Source organism: Aspergillus japonicus, assembly GCF_003184785.1.
Source record: "Aspergillus japonicus CBS 114.51 unplaced genomic scaffold BO86scaffold_105, whole genome shotgun sequence".
NCBI lineage: Eukaryota > Fungi > Ascomycota > Eurotiomycetes > Eurotiales > Aspergillaceae > Aspergillus > Aspergillus japonicus.
Genome location: NW_020291742.1, coordinates 32,783 through 46,272, shown reverse-complemented (window position 1 = coordinate 46,272; position 13,490 = coordinate 32,783). Strand labels below are relative to the sequence as shown.

The window sequence follows — 13,490 nt, the reverse complement described above, 5'->3', positions numbered from 1 at the left end:
TTTAATTAATAACTAAGTGGAGAATCTGCATGTGGTTGGGTCCTTTCTGTGGTGTAATGTTACAGAGTGGCTGTAGTGAACCTACAATTACACCTGTGCATATCTACTGAGTATGTGGTTTCTATCAGGTAGGTAATAAACATGGAATGACTTTGTGCCTATGTGGGCTGGACCGCTGCGTCTGTACTAATCTGACCAACCCAAGATCAATATTTCCCACTGGTTCAAAGGCGGAGGAGGAGAGGGAGAAAAGAGAGAAGAGGGAAGGAGGGGGGCGGAGGGTGGTGTTAAAAGAGCTACTGATTGATTAGGGTACAGAGACACCTATACTAGTATTTCACGCAGTGTACACTACTCTATAATACAGCTAAACCCTGCGATTTTGACTTCAAGTGAAGAGTGGCGGTTTTGGCCGACGAGCGATACCGCTGATCACGGTCTTCTTGATATAATGATACGGTACAGTACATATCGTACATATATACCTTCTAGGCTTACCAATATACACCAGGAACACGTGGGAATTTTCCACTGATAGACTTCAAGCTAAGCTAGCTCTCTTGCTGTGAAGGGAACATCCATGAATGCCGACATCTTAGTATGGAGACTATGGATCGGTAGGCAAGGGACGGAACCGAGCGTTGGGAACACCTCCGACCGACCCCTCACTTAAGGTATAAGTAGTTAGCTAGACTCAGTACTCAAAGAGATGATTATGCAGCGTAGCACAACGTGCAGTACATAGCGAACAACGACTGGGTCCAGACCGAAGCAGAGTCTGCAGGGTAGCGAGAGGTTCGAGACAAACATGCCCGTATAGCGCTTGACGGCATGATTGCGTGTATATACATGTATCAATACACCCGAGAGAGAATACCAATATCCATATAGTATGCTCGGTACATTATACGGGAGAGGATGGATGGGTCGTCGAAGATAACTAGTACGGTGAGTAGGACCAAAAGCACAACATAAGGAATAATTCGACCAGCGGCACTTGCACCAACATTATTCTCGCCAATTGATCAAGGGTTGCCCAGTTCGATTACTACTACTATGTACGTACAGTAGTACATCGTCACGACGAAGGACACCCCCGGTGGAGACTATTTACTTGCTGTCCTATGGTCTGACTGACTGAGGCGCTATCCGAGCCGGACAGCAGAAAGTACTTTTTCCTTTTAATCCCTCGTCTTTTTGTTAGGGCCTTGGTACTGTGGGCACCGCATGGGCTGGGAGTGGGGCGCCTGGATTTTCATCAACAGTCCATTCTTCCCTCCCGGCCCCCTTCAGAGAGTCGCTGCGCTATGACCGGTCACAAATGGATCAGAATCGGCATTCTGGTTAGCTGTGTACTGAGGCGACTATGATTCTATACAAACTCACTCGTTTTCTTCTTTCTTTTTTTTTTTTTTTTCTTTTTTTTCCTTTTTGAGAAAGGCTCCGAGCAAAGCCATCAGAAGCCAACAACGGGTCAGAAGCACCCGATTGTGAGAGAATGTGTGGGTCTTGGGAACATGGTCTCATCTAATCAATCAGCGGAAATCAGTGAGTGGGCCGTAATGCCCCCTCGCGTATACGGCTAGGTTGCTACTCCCGGGCCGTAGGTATGGTACGTACGTAGTACGAAGGTATTCTGAGCCTTTGTAAAGCAACCTCTTCCGTGTCCCCATCCCGTCAGTGCGAATGAGCTAGTCTCAAAGGAAGGAGAAGCAGTCCTAAACAGTTTAAGAGATGATACTCACCCATCGACTTTGAGAAGCGCCCTTGAAATGCAGGCTCTAGAACATGGGTATCCCTTGCAGGCTTGCACTGTCAGGTCTCAAAATCACCCCGGACCGAACTGTGAGCGAATTACGGTTGTTGCAAGATGGCGCCATCAGATAACAAGAGAAAATTTTTATCTGATCAGATTATCGGGAGGGATCCCGACATTTCCCCTCCCCTCCCCGTTTACCTTGGTAGAGCATGCGCCTCGGATTCCTAATGGCGAGAACAGACGGACGGACAACGGTGATATTAGATAACATAATTCGGAGTCTCTCCCCCTTTCCTCCACCCCTTCCAACCGGAATTGCTTCCCTTTCATGTTACCATTTTCTGCTTTGTGCGCCGTAACTAAATCATTACCTTGGTGTAGCCCATGAACTTGGCCGTTGAAGGCCAATCAGCTCCGGTCGCTTGACGTCAGCGGGGCTGTTCAGTACCAAAGCCGGCCTCAGACCCGTTGTTTTCTTCTTTCTCCCCCCAACAAACCACCCAAGAGCACATAATTTGAACTCCTCTCGGTAACTCGTACGTAGGGCAGCTACATTGTCGCTTCAATCAGAAAGTATTGATTCGAGCAACAATGTTTCTCAATTTCTATGCAACATGCTACGTATCTTGAATTACTCAGTAACAAAGATGAACGTTTATGGTATATTTGACATGAGGAAACAATCATAACCGACCAATATATTGTTTACAGTCAAGGTAAATCTTGAAGCAAGCGTTTCTTTTTCCTGTTCTCACCCGCCCCTCTATTTTTCTCCTCTTCTCTTCCGACCATTCAAGTATTATTCCTAGGCATCAGTAAGTTACGTCGACGAAGCAGACCTGCGGATGCCTCCCTGGGTCAGATTCCTGTATTACAGCATGGCGCGCAATCTGGTGGCCGGCACCGTCGCACCCGCGAGCTGTTCACCAAAAATTGATTCCACCATCTCTCCGCCTCGAGCGGCCAAGACGGACAGAAGACTGTCGCTCAGGCCATGTGTCTTCTCATTGCAGCCCTGAAGCCAAATACCTGCATCGGCGCTAACTTTGCTGGTGTCCATGTCGACCCGATAATCCCGAGCCGGGGTCCACACTTCCTGCCCCGCCGGTCGCAGGTGCTGTACGTTCTTCAAAAGCTGCTCGTGTGCATTGCGGTTGTAACCCGTTGCCACCATGAGGGCATCCACCTCCAATGTCTCCTTGCCATCACCAACCAGGCTGTCCGCTCCATCCTTAGTGGCTCGAACGTGGATGCGCATCCGACTTTGGGGTCCATGATGTTCGACTCGGGTGACTTTACGGCCAGGTAGAATGCGGTGTTGCCACTGAGTCTCGTCGGGGTTCTGGATTCGCTGGGTATACATGTCGTCGAAAATCTGCTCGATGAGCTCAAGCCGCACCACACTGTAATTGGTGGCCTTGTCAGCCTTGAGGGAACGCTGACGTTCATTCGCAGAAAGATTGTAGAATTTTTCGATTCTCTCGGGATTGAAGAGTTCATTGACGCTAAACCTTTGAGTCAGCTCATGGGGCCAGAAGGTTGGGGGAGGAGGTGGTATGAGGTGACTGCGCTTACAATGGGGAATCATCGCTGGGTCGCATGGCGGTATCCCGCATAATCAGGGTAGTCTTAGAGTTAGGATAACGCTTCTGAACATCGTGGAAGATTTCCGCAGCACTCTGGCCGCTTCCAAGAACGGCAACGTTATAAGGTTTGCGCTCGTCACTGAGTAGAGCGGGTAGATTGGTGCAGTACTGGGACGAATGCAGGATCCGGGGGTCTTGAGGAAGGCCCGGGGGCATCTTTGGACTGCCACCAAGCGCGACCACGACCTTCCGTGCCGTTCTGGAGGAGATTTCTCCAGTTTCGACATTGCGGGAGCGGACAGTGAAGAAGTCAACCACCGAGCCTGTAGGATCGGTTTTGCCCGGAACCACATCAATCACCTCTTCTCCGTAAGAGACCACTTCCGAGAATCGTTGCGCACACCACCGCATATAATCTTCGAACTCCAGGCGAGCTGGAGTGAACGTGCCCAGATTTGTGAAGTGGATCAACCGCTCCTTCTGGTGAAGGTAGTTGAGGAAGGTGAAACTGCTGCGGGGATCACGAAGAGTGGCCAGGTCCTTGATGAAAGAGATTTGCATTTTCGATCCGGGCAGCAACATGCCCGGGTGCCAGGCGAATTGCTTCTGACGCTCCAGGAAGCAGACTCTAGGTTGCCAGCCGGAGCTGGAGGTGGACTTGTTCAAACATGGGTCCAGGGCATCGTTCAGGGCAATTGCGATTGCGAGCGATGCAGGACCGAACCCCACACAAAGCAAATCGTGCAGCTCGTCCTGGGGGCTTGCTCGGAGACGGGATGGCTCCCGCTCTTGCTTGACAGCCATGTCGCGGTGGCTCTGGAAGCTCACTTCAGGCTTCCGGACGATAGACTCCATTGGAATTAGCTATGCTAGACAAGATGTGGCAAGAGGGGAGTAGCTGGCGAGAAATAAATCAGAAAGCTCGGTGTTCCAAGATCAGGAAGGGAACGTGAGCATAAATCACCGTGAGCGGGCTTTTGAAAAGAGAAGAAGGTAGTGATATGGGAGAGATAGGGAGAGAGAGAGAGAGAGAGAGAGAGAGAGAGAGAGAGAGAGAAAGAAAGAGAGGGAAGAAATCGCGGTAGGTTACGGGCGAGGGGTCATAGGTAGTTATATGCACCGGTGGATTAATCGATGGGGGCAAAAGAGAGAAAGAATGGAGTCAGGCGCGCCGAAAATGGAATACAAAATAATCGAAGCGGAATGATCCATATGGAGCCGGAGAAAATAATTAAATCGATCTGATAACCTACGAATGAAAAAAAATCGGTGGAAGTTAAATACCGAATACGTACTGTAGAGGAGGTGCCAGGTCAGGGCTGGTTTCCTGAGGAGCCCAAGATGGATAAGATTATTTTCTGAAGCGACGGATCCTGCTCAAGGCTATGAGACGTTTTAGTTTTTTGCAGGTCGGAATCCCGAGTGGTTCGATCAATTCTTTCTTTTCCTTCCTTTCCTCTCTCCCCCTCTCCCCCTCTCCTCCTTTTTTTTCGTTTCAACATCCCTTCTAATCATTGTTAATTCCATTGTCTGTAGACGCAGCTGTATCTGACTCAACATTCTCTCGACTTTGAATATACATTGTCTTTTCAGCGCACCAGCATAACTCGGCTGGCCATGCTTTGACAGCGGGCCAGGAATAGCATAGTGAATGAATGAATGAGTGGACATATGGTCCCACTGGCCCAAAAAACGTGGTAAGAGCAAGGTACTGGCTATCGTACTGACTGTACTTAAGTACCAAAACTACGGAATGATACACCAGGTGGGAGGAGTGGGTGAAGAGTCCGACCCGAGTGTGCCCCGCAGTCCGTTCGCTCGGTGTAGAATCCTGGAAGTGGAAAGTGGAATTGAAGTCCACGGTGTGATGGACGCTTAGATTAGATCCGCAGTCGCCCGATGTCGGAAAATTAAACTAGCCCCCGACGGGCTATGTACGTACTGTACTACATACATGTGTATTTGTTATATGTGTATTGGTCTGGTCATTCTTCTCCCCGTACAATACACACAATACATCCATCCTTCTTCATTCCTGACCTAGCAAGAAAGAACCCTTTCTAAATGCATAGGTAAAGTATAACCCAACTTGCTTGGTGCAGTGGGAAAAACCTTCAAGCACGAACATAGTAGTTTAAACTTTGATAGGGAAGCTTGTCGGCACACGGTCACGAGAGACTTACTTCATCTGCACGCTCTTACTCATAAAATGTAACTATGCTGCCTCAAGCACTTGTGGAAGGGTCAAGGGCCGCCCGGGAGCTTCAGGTGTTGGGAACAACTTGGAACTTTACACCTTTATACTAACGCAGAAGGACCCCTCAGTCAGAGCCAATGGTTAGGCAGTCTCACCCTGGTCACCAACCTGTCTCATGGCCGTGTGAACGAATACCTCGTTCTAATCTGATTCGCCTTTTGAATGGATGTCGATGAGGTGCCTGCGCCTTCCATGGGCCTAGGTGCTGGACCATTGACATTTGCCTCACGCCAACCCCTACTTAATATTGGTTGGGACAGCTCAAAGTATAACAACTGGCTTACCTAGTACAATAAGTGAGGGTCATTGATCGGCGAGTCTCTGTGTTGAGGGCGACAATGGTGTGATTTTCTACAATAATCAGTCAGTTGGAGGTGATTCTTACTGGAGGGCGGCTCTAACCCCACCTTCACTAATGTAGATTAAGCACGGTCTTGGAAGAAAGTTACACCACAGCGTTGAAGATACCTACTACCTTACCCCTCACTAACCCCTCCTCCGGGCCATTCTTGTTTGATTATGAATGCCTTTGTTCTAGTTGGTTGAACTTTGATTGAATACAGTCCGATATTCCAGTGTATAGTTACTGTAATAGATGCAAGTGACTTTATACTACAGGCTTACAAAGGCGTTCACCTCAATATGACCGCCAACAAGATACTTAGCCATATTATTACCCTAGACTGTTCCTTCAAAGCCTTATGTATACTATCACAGTATTTCTCTGCTTATACCACGGGACTGTAGTAGGTGATGTAATAGTTTCATGACAGCATTGGCGCCAACAACATAGACAGATGCCAGACTCATAGGTGCTGTAAGAAGCCTGTGAACTCAGAGACTTTGAAAGAACATGACGTACCTGAGATCCTTCTTCTGTGCAAGAGCGCTATAGATAAGCAATGTACATATCTTGGATAAATAGCAGATCAAAAAGGGGTTCTCCATCAGTAGTACTTCTGCTAGCCATGTCACTCAAACAGTAACAAGCGATTGCCAGCATGTGAGTACAGGCGTTGTTATGCCAGGCTAACTACCTCTGACTTTAACATTGCTGAACCGTCTCATACCCTGGGTTTTGCGATTCTATCCAATATTTATGGGCTGGATAGACTTTGTAGAGCAACAGTCTCCACTTACTGTCTGATATATATAGTACTAGCATACTTTGGCAATACCCCCCTGAAGTATGGCTTGAGAAATGAGCGCATGCTCATGGTGCCTCTAGCACCAATGATATTTAGAACTGTCACGTATCTTCTGGTAAAGATCGAGTATCGAATAGCAAACGAGGCCCGGGCAGCCAGTATCGACAGTAAAATACTTCCGTCTTAACCCACGAAAAGATTGCCCGTCAAATGAGTATACGGCAACTTCCTAGAACCCAAGCAGATTACCTTCAGAGGTAATGTATATGCTCGCCCAAGGAGCAGCGTCCCTGATGAGTGGAGGAGTAGACATTCCTTGCCATGATCTGATAAGCCGTATGCCGCATGATCAAGAGTAATATGACAGGACCTCTGTAGCTTTGTCTCACGAGAAGTTGTATTGGTGGTCCAAACTTTGTTCAAGTTGCCACCAGTACTTTATTCCTGGCCAGAGCTCGAATTGTGGCTTTGTCCCTTGATAATCAGCATCATTTAGATGGCCTAGCTGTGAGGTCTCTACTGCACCTTCGTAGATAGCTAGTTCGATTTGATGTTTAGTAGGAAAACAGGTGAAAAATTGTCCAGTGTCAAGGGTCCACTTCCTCCTGGGTAGATAGAGAATCGTGGGCAGACTCCTGTCAATAGGCTGGTGTCATCTCTGAGACATCAAATCAATTGCGGTACACATATTCAATATCATGTTATCGACAAGTCCATCTCAGGAGCCAAGGAGCTAAACATCTTGAATCATGCTGTGACTCGACACCCAGCTATAAGCGACCTTCTCAAGTAGATAGTCTCCCGAGACTGGTAGAGTGATAGGAGCACTATATACGACTATCATACATCCTGGCCAGTCATGCTGTTACTTCTGATCTAGATTCAGCAGTCCTATCATTTTGTCCATGGGTCAGACAGACATACCGCAAGCACAGAGTAGCATTGATTGATGGTAGACATTGCTAGCCAGTCATCCTCCTAGGCAGCTGTAAAGGTATGGTATCGCAGTCAGAAACCAAGTAGATCTCAACTTATACTAGGCCTCCCACCTGATTCAGTTCTTCAGCAAATGTTTCACAAGCAGCCGATCATTTTTGAGAAAGCGATTACAGTATGTAAGATCCTCCAAATGTTTCTCTTCCAGGGTGACCTTGTGTCAGAAGCGAAACTTCCGGCGGCAGCAGGCACAGTGACAAAGCATGACTAACACTTGGTAAGTTAGTTTGAGAAGCACTAAGCAAAATACTATAGTCGTATATCGCAAATCTCAGAAGGTACAGAATTCTTGTTTGCTGTCTCGTGCAGGTTGGACAGGATGGTGTAATATCCTCTATTATCAAAGAACCAACGCTCTGAAAGTTTGCCAGATATGTGATTCTAAAATCATGCCAGGCCTGGTTAATGAATAAGCTTCAAGTAAAGAGGGCTAGAATAGAAAATGATGAGACAATCCAGTGTCTGAAACAGAGGAAATAACAAAACCTTGAGGAGACCCTTGTCTGTGACAAGTATCACTCGGTTACCTTGTGCATGCTATAGTTGACGGCCCACTAGCTAGAGCCCATTCCTCTCGCCACGGCGAAGTGTTGACAGAGAGACTGTTAATTAGCTACGAACTACATAATATGCAGAGTCGGAGTCTCGCGACATCATCCCCAAGGTCGAGTCCTATAGTGCTACAATTCTTGAAACACATACTAGCGATTATCTGCCTGCGCACGTATCAAGAGGAAATCGCACATACCTACAGTCCCTTTGAATCATCACCTGCTGCAGCAGTGTGTTTTGAATAAGCTAGCTTGACCAGAAGGCTGCCTTGCAGTGCATTGCGTACTGGCGAACCTCCAGGCAGGCTCTTGTGACAATGGCAGGAATTCGATACCTTTGTCTCACTTGACTTATGTACTGAACGCCATGTGGTACAAAAGCTATTTGAAGTCTTTTCTTACGCAATTTTGATCTCGGCAGATAGGATGGCATCAAAGCAACGATAACATATAAAGCTAGCGATTTTGATAATGACTCGTGATGCCAACTCCATATCCGTCCGGATTTCGAGGGAGGGGAAAGATAAGTCAGGCAGATTTAGTGATGCCAATCATAGTTGAACTGTAACTGCATCTAGGGTACCGTATCTAAATTCCACTTCAAGTTATCTTGTTCTGTGCCTTGGTGACGGGACGACTCAAAATCTCTTAGGTCCTCGCCTCCTGGTTACGTGTCTCGTGCTTAACACCTGGGAGGTCGCATTAGTTCCGTCCCCTTGCTGCGCAATGAATGTGCAATATACAAAATGAAGTGCACCAGTTACTCGGCCTGGAGAATCTGGTCCGAGTGAGCTAGAAGCCATCATCGTGATAGCCAGGTCTGACTCATTGAAAATCACAACCACCTAACCAGGAAATGCTCCAAGTCATAGGCTCCGCATACCTATTCAGTATGAGGAGGGAGATCGTATATGGTAACATATAGTCGAAGACTGTTCATTCCCGAGACTGCCACGTCAAATAAATAGCCTTTCTAGCCAACGCGAGATATATGGCTGTCGAAGTATTTCTTCTCATCTAGGGCCCAAGCTTTTGAACGCACGCACACGTACAAGCTTCTCCAGGCATAGTAGTACTTCTCAAGTCAGGCCGAACAGGGTTTCTCTCTTGAACTAAAAATCGATTATGTATATAAGTTCAAGTATCTTGGAAAGACAACGAGATCATTTGAATACCGGTAGAACATGAACGTCGGAGGATCAAGTTGTAGCTTGTTGCTTGCCAATCGTAGATATACCATTTTTGCAAACGTAGCCTAAGGTGTCCTTGGACAAACTGACAACATGGCAGAAGACTTCCTCACCCAGAAACGCGCAAAGTTAGAACAAGTAGCCCAATCAGGTAGACTGTTTTACCCCGGCAAGCCGGAAGTCTGCAATGATATGATGAACGTCCCGGATGCAGCTAGCATGGACAGGTGACAGGTAGCCGAAAGAAGGTCGAGAAGCTCACCACAAGGCCACAAAAGCCCCTCGAGTATGCGCAGCTGAACCAGACTAAGTGGGCGAGGCAGACGCATCAGTGGAGTCGCAGGCATCCTCACCTACCTGACAGGGCCATCTTTGAGACTTTCAGGCAGGGTCTAACCTAGGTTGAAACGAAAAGAATGTCGACTGCGGAACTGGCATGGGTATCTGGGAAAAGATCTAGAATCTGCGGGCCTTGGCCGGGAATCTTCCGTGAGGACCAATCTTCCGTGAGGACCGACTTAGAACAACCACCACAGTACTAGCAAAGGCAAATGTGGTAAGCGGTTCATGCGGTGGGGTGGGAAAACAATCTGAGGCAAGATATTACTGCGTAGAACTCAAGTGTTTGGACCCAGAGCAAAAAGTCTTAGATCGACCGGGCGCCGCCATGACCAAGGAAAAGTGACGGTAGAAATCTGCCAAGAGATGGCTAGCCCCATATGGTGTAAACGTGAAGAAAGGGAAAAGGGAACAGGAAGGAAGAAAGCCTGAAATTGCTCGACCCTAAAGGTGCGGTGTAAGGGAGAGGAGGAGTGGGGAGTAGGATAAGCTGAGGAACCAAATGGATAGGGCGGCCGGGGCACCGAGGGATGATTAATTGCCAACGCCTGCAGTGCAGTATTCATCAGACTACTCCGTACCTTACTATTTTTTGAGTTTATCGAAAGTTGTGAGTAGGTACTGTACATACGTAGTAAGTTGGTTGATTATATGTGCCTGAGGCCATAAAGCTGTACTCCCCAATAGATTGATTGAATCAAGGGTGAAGGCCCATAGCCCCCCTCTACGATCGGCTCAATTATTGCTTGAAAATTTGAGAACTCAGGCTTGCACCAGGCTTAGCTTGATTTAATCCCTGAACCACAATTGGGGAATGGCCAAAACCCTCAGGATGGATGGAAATACTGTATCGGAGTTCAGATCAATTAATGGATGATGGCCATGCGGTCGGGCGGGCTTCGGGTGAAGACCGACAAAGCGAATCGCCTCGGAAGCGCTACAGCAAGAATCATCATGTTGTGCATCATGATGTGCGATATCATAGGATTTCGTCTGCCTGAGGCAATCGGACCGTTTCATATTCGTTCAGGCGCTTAGGTTGAATGGTTAGGGAAGAAAGATCATGTGGGGTGATGTCCGAACCCCAGTCGAACCGGAGATACGAGAGGTATTACAAAATTGCAAAGCTAGCTTGCATATCGAGGACATACGGGAAAGTACGGTATGATATGAAAGGCACTTGTTTTGTTTGCTGTCTGCCGCGGACATGTCGAGAACAGCGAGGAAGGAGGTTGCGAGGGCCAGCACGTGTTGCTGAAGCGGAGGGAGGGGGCAGTCCGGTGTTAACTCTACAAGTATACATAGTGTGAGAAAAATTGGGCACCAAGTTAGCTAGTAAGTTACATAGTAATAGTGGGTAAGAGCATCCGGAGCCTTAAATAGATCAGAGAACAAGCACCCGCAACTAGGAAGTACTGTTACAAGTAATTCAGCAGGGAAAACAAAAGAGGTGTCCCGTTAGCTCTAGTTGCGCCCGAGCAGGAGACAAATATAATTGTTGGAAAAGCCCACATTTGTGGGTAGTCAATTGCTCGGATTGATTATTAGGAAGATCTGAAAGCAGTGAGTATATATTAACTGTGGGGTGAAGGACAAAGGAAAAAGTTGCACAGAGGTTATGAATTGGAAGAGGAAGTCACATTACCAATTTCAAAGTTTATAATAATCATGTTGAAGAACAATACAGACTTGGAACAAAGCCTCATTTGCGGACGGATCTCAATTGCCTGCGCATGGTGGAGGAGGGGTGATTGAGGTAATTAATAATTTCAGTGCACATGCAAGGGAGGGAGTCAGATAAACTCTGGAAGGCTGACCCTCCCCCCCGCGTGTCTTATCAACATTATCGATAGGATGGATAAGTAAGCGTTGGGTGATGCGGAGGGGTAAAGTGGCACTGATGAAGTCATTCGCGACTTCTCTCAATTGGTACGGGAGCCTCCAGTCACGGGTCTTGTATTGTATTCTTGCCTTACCGTATACCACGCTAAAAATATATTACATGTTACAACAAGACTACTCAACGATCGGGTTCCGAGAATCCTAATTGCGCCTTGACATGCGGTGAGAGCAGCCTGGCTAATTATTCAAATAGGATCGGCATTTTTGAAGGGAAGATGAATGGAAAGACAGTACGGAGTAATAAGACTGGGTAAGAGTGGTAGGGATATGGTGGCCTACATTATCTCTGGCTCGCATTCTTTCGTTCTCTTTTTATTTTATTATTCTTTATTATTCCCTCTCTCTGTTTAGATCACATCTTGCACTAACTGGCCTGAAGCTGGCCTGAGATGGAAAGAACTGCAAAGAGGCGGGGCGCGGCGACCGCAGAGAACCAGATTGTTAAAAATTACCGGTATGTATTGTATGATCCCCAGGGAATCTTGGGGTTACGCGTGACGCTCCCGGAGCTAAGCCTAAACCAGTCTGCCGTCAACAACAAACGACGCGACTTGCGCGTGCAAAGAGAAACATCGAGTCCCGCCCTGGGGATTTTGGCTGGTCGAGGAGCGAAGACGAAGGAGTCTACCAAGTTGGCCGGGTACCTGAACCATCCTTGTCCTGGTCAGGTCCTCCCTCTTTCTCTACCACTACCTCCCTCCCTCCAACTAACCGCTCGCTCACTAACTACCGATTAACAACGTTGGCCTTCTCTTGCACTCTGCAATTTTTTTTGAGATACTCAAAAATTTTTGTTCCTTCCTTCTTACTCTTGCTTACCATCCACATTTGTCCCTCTTCCTCCCTTCCCCCCCCACACCCAAACTTATCATCATCACCATCATCAAACGACTATCGGCTTTCCCCTCCAAATTTAACTCGCGAACTTTCCTCCCCATAACGGTAACTTTTCGGACGATTGATTCATCATTATTGAAAGGCTGGCTCTGCATACCGCAACTTCTCCGGCCTATCGCCAGCCCCTCCCCTCCATTAGATTATCCATCCTTCCAACTCATCCTCATCCCTTCCTTCGTCTCGCCTTCTTCGACTTCGCGTGGCTATTGATTCTTTTTTTGGGGGCCCTCAAATCGCCACCCCTTGCGCTCACGGTCCTCTCTGCAGCAGAAGCGCAGTCATCCAGGTTTTAAAGGAAGAAAGGGAGACGGAAGGGAGGTGAATCTTGCTGCTGGGGTTCCTTCTCATCAAATCAGAATCAATCCTCTCACGTCCTGCGCTGCAACTCGCCTGCCTCTTTTTCGCGCATCGCTTGCAGCTGGTCGCACTGTCTTGGAATTCTTGTCGCGTCCGTCCTCGTTCCTGTCGCTCCTGCATCTTCGCGTCGCGCCTGCTTGTTTTGACGTCTGCTATCAATCTGAAACATTCCATAGGAAACTGTTTCGTCTTAAGCGCAGCGACGTACTGCGCAGGCCGTCAAGGACATCGTGTGCGTGGTCTGCGTGTCTGATTCTGACGCGTGGCCCCGTGCCCGAGATCGCGAAGGAGGCTGATTGTTTTTCTTCAACCACACTCCACGACCTTCGGCATACGCACGGGGGAGTTGCTCTTCTTTGGGGGTGTATGGAGGCTTCTACAAGCGCTCTCGAAGCCCCCGCGGTCTCGACCTAAGCTGCTGATGTTCATTCATCCGTCGTGTCGCATCGAAAACACATATCTCGCAGACCCAACCATTGGGGCAGCGCCTTACCTCTCAAACATTCCA

General features: G+C 47.9%; 1 protein-coding gene across 1 annotated transcript; it reads right to left on the bottom strand.

Moving 5' to 3' along the window:
* Window positions 1–2,421: 2,421 nt before the first annotated feature.
* BO86DRAFT_349604 (lysine N(6)-hydroxylase/L-ornithine N(5)-oxygenase family protein) lies at window positions 2,422–4,657 on the bottom strand. Its single transcript, XM_025669359.1, has 2 exons — window positions 3,335–4,657; window positions 2,422–3,264 (listed from the first exon to the last, which is right to left on the bottom strand). The coding sequence occupies exons 1-2, from the start codon at window positions 4,198–4,200 to the stop codon at window positions 2,631–2,633; spliced, it is 1,500 nt and encodes a 499-aa protein (XP_025522227.1). The 5' UTR covers window positions 4,201–4,657; the 3' UTR covers window positions 2,422–2,630.
* Window positions 4,658–13,490: the final 8,833 nt, after the last annotated feature.

Bases quoted from the DNA above. Each gene is read 5' to 3' on its own strand.
- BO86DRAFT_349604 (XM_025669359.1), bottom strand. From the start codon at position 4,200: ATGGAGTCTATCGTCCGGAAGCCTGAAGTGAGCTTCCAGAGCCACCGC. The intron at 3,265-3,334 runs GTAAGCGCAGTC...TCAAAGGTTTAG, and splicing joins CCCAGCGATGATTCCCCATT to CGTCAATGAACTCTTCAATC.